This window comes from Nestor notabilis, unplaced genomic scaffold, assembly GCF_000696875.1.
Source record: "Nestor notabilis isolate BGI_N333 unplaced genomic scaffold, ASM69687v1 scaffold32904, whole genome shotgun sequence".
NCBI lineage: Eukaryota > Metazoa > Chordata > Aves > Psittaciformes > Psittacidae > Nestor > Nestor notabilis.
Window position 1 is genome coordinate 1 of NW_009924856.1, and position 2516 is coordinate 2516.

The 2516-nt window shown below is 53.5% G+C and overlaps 1 protein-coding gene across 1 annotated transcript; it reads left to right on the plus strand.

The window, feature by feature from the left end:
* Window positions 1–4: 4 nt before the first annotated feature.
* SPR (sepiapterin reductase (7,8-dihydrobiopterin:NADP+ oxidoreductase)) lies at window positions 5–1303 on the plus strand (the record flags this gene model as incomplete). The annotated part of the gene is made up of 3 exons (XM_010012781.1): window positions 5–50; window positions 682–972; window positions 1113–1303. Coding segments are annotated over 3 exons (528 nt in total), but the record flags the coding sequence as incomplete, so codon positions are not given.
* Window positions 1304–2516: the final 1213 nt, after the last annotated feature.

A 2516-nucleotide genomic window follows, 5' to 3' on the forward strand; every position in this document is an offset into this window, starting at 1 on the left:
GGTGCTCTCCGCCGGGCCGCCCGGCCGCCTGCTCCTCGTCAATAACGCCGGTAACAACGGGAACCCTCCGTCCTTTTCCCCGCTTCCGGGCTCGCTGCCTCCAGGGGCAACGGGGCTCAGCCCCGGTGAGCCCGCCCTAGGTCCTACACCGAGGCTTGATCCGTGCTTTGGGTGCCAGTAAATAGGCAAAACGAGTAAATAGATGAAGGAGCAGGAGGGATTTCACCCTGCCTGGGTCCTGTTATTGTATTAAATTAATGAAGTGGGGGAGCAGAGCAGGGGTGGTTTGTTGCTAGGGCCATAGTGCATTGCTGCTTATGGAATCATAGAATGGTTTGAGTTGGAAAGGACCTTATGATCATCTAGTTAGAACTCCCTGCCATGGGCCAGGATGCCTCACGCTAGACCATGTCACCCAAGGCTCTGTCCAGCCTGGCCTTGAGCACTGCCAGCGGTGGAGCATTTACCACTTCCTTGGGCACCCTGTGCCATCGCCTCAGCACCCTCACAGGGAAGAGCTTCTTCCTTATATCTAACCTGAACTTCCCCTGTTTCAGTTTGAAGCCATCACCCCTTGGTCCTATTGCTCCGGTCCCTGATGAAGAGTCCCTCTCCAGCATCCTTGTAGCTCCCTTGAGATTTTGGAAGGCTGCTCTTGACTTACATTTCCTTTCTTCTTAGGTTCCCTGGGAGATGTCTCCAGATCCTTCCTGGATCTCACTGACCCAGATGAGATCAACAGCTACTTTGCCTTCAATGTCACCTCAGCGCTTTGCCTCACTTCGAGTGCCCTGCAAGCCTTTGGGAAGAGGCCTGGCTCCAGCAGGACCGTGGTGAACATCTCCTCACTCTGTGCCTTGAAGCCCTTCAAGAGCTGGGCCCTGTACTGCAGTGGGAAGGCTTCCCGGGACATGATGTTCCAAGTGCTGGCACTCGAGGAGCCGGATATCCGTGTCCTCAACTATGCTCCGGGTGAGGAGGGGAGCTCATTCACCAATTTTCTCCTGGCTTTATGGATAAAATTCCTGCAGCCAAGCCAGGTACAGAGGGAAAATGAGCCCCAGGTTTTGCTTCCTCCTCATGTGATTTAGTTTTGGTTGCTCTTTCCCCAGGTCCCCTGGACACGGACATGCAGCTCTTGGCCCGGACTAAGACTGGAGACCTTGAGATGCGTCAGCATTTCCAAAGCCTGCAGGAGAACAGGCAGCTGATAGACTGCACCGTGTCAGCCCAGAAGCTGGTGAATCTCCTGGAGGAGGACACCTTCCCCTCTGGTGCCCATGTGGATTTCTATGACATCTGAGTTACTCTCACCTCCCCCTTTGCCTTCCTGCTTTGCTTTCTGCTGAGCCTCATGTTCGGTCATAGAATCATAGAGTGGTTTGTCCCTACAGGCCCTTGTCCAAAGCCCCTCTCCAGGTTTCCTGTAGCGCCTTTAGGCACTGGAGCTGCCAAGGAGGTACCAAGGCACATGAGGCCAGGCTCAAAAGCCACCCCAGAAGGTCTCAAAGTAGCGAACAGCAGGGTTAGAGCTGAGTGTCTGTCCCTGTTGTTCCACAGGAACTGTGTGCTCAGCATCAGAGCAAGTCGCCAAAGGGCAAAAGAGCCATTCCCAGGGCCCTGACTGGCCATTCCCTGTCTCACCAGTGCCTTGTCCTGACACCCTGCAGTTCTGGGATCACCCCTGTCTGAGTTTGTGCATTAAGATGTGGAGCAAATCCTGCCCTTGTGGGTTATTTTGCACAAAGGCAATTGATGACCAGGAGAGGGAGCTGCCTGTGGAGGAGATGTGAATTTGGGGGGCTTGGGGGTGTCGCCAGCTTCCATAAACCTGTGCCCAAACACAGGTTAGAGCACAGCTGAGGCACAGTCCTGAGTTCATCCCATGCTCCTGTTTGCAGGTTGTGGGTCCAAGCCTGGATCTGGGGCTTCAGCCTCTCCTGGGTTGTCCTTTTATTTGCTTGTGGGGTTTTATCATCATTTTTCCTTCACATTCCAGGGGGCACTTGGAGATTTGCCCTTCTAGGAAGCTGCTTATCTGGTGTGTGTTGATGCACGAGAGCTGCATTGAAGCCCAGTGGCATCCCCTGTGTGCCCTGGAAATGCCCAGTGTCCCCCTATGCTCAGTGCCAGCAACCTTCTCCAGTCCAATACCTCAACCTGGTGTTTCAGGTTTCATCCTCCCGGATCTGCAGTCATTAAAAGTTTCATGTCTGGGCTGGGTCTTCTGTATCATTAGAAATGGGGTTTGGGGAGGATGGGAGGAGAGATCCTGGGTTAAGCACTGACAAGTCCCCCATGTGCCCTCTTGGAGTCCTGTTCTTCCATCTCTGAGCTCTTTCATTAACTCTGTGTTAACTTAATCCTGTGAAGCTCAACAAACACTTGTGCCCAGCTAGTCTGCTTGGTTTCATCTTCCCTCTATGCTTGTGAAAGTCATTATTAGCCAAGGCCCCTCTGCTGCTCACTACACCGACAATGGGGTCCTTCTTCTGGGGTTGGATGCTTGGTTGTGT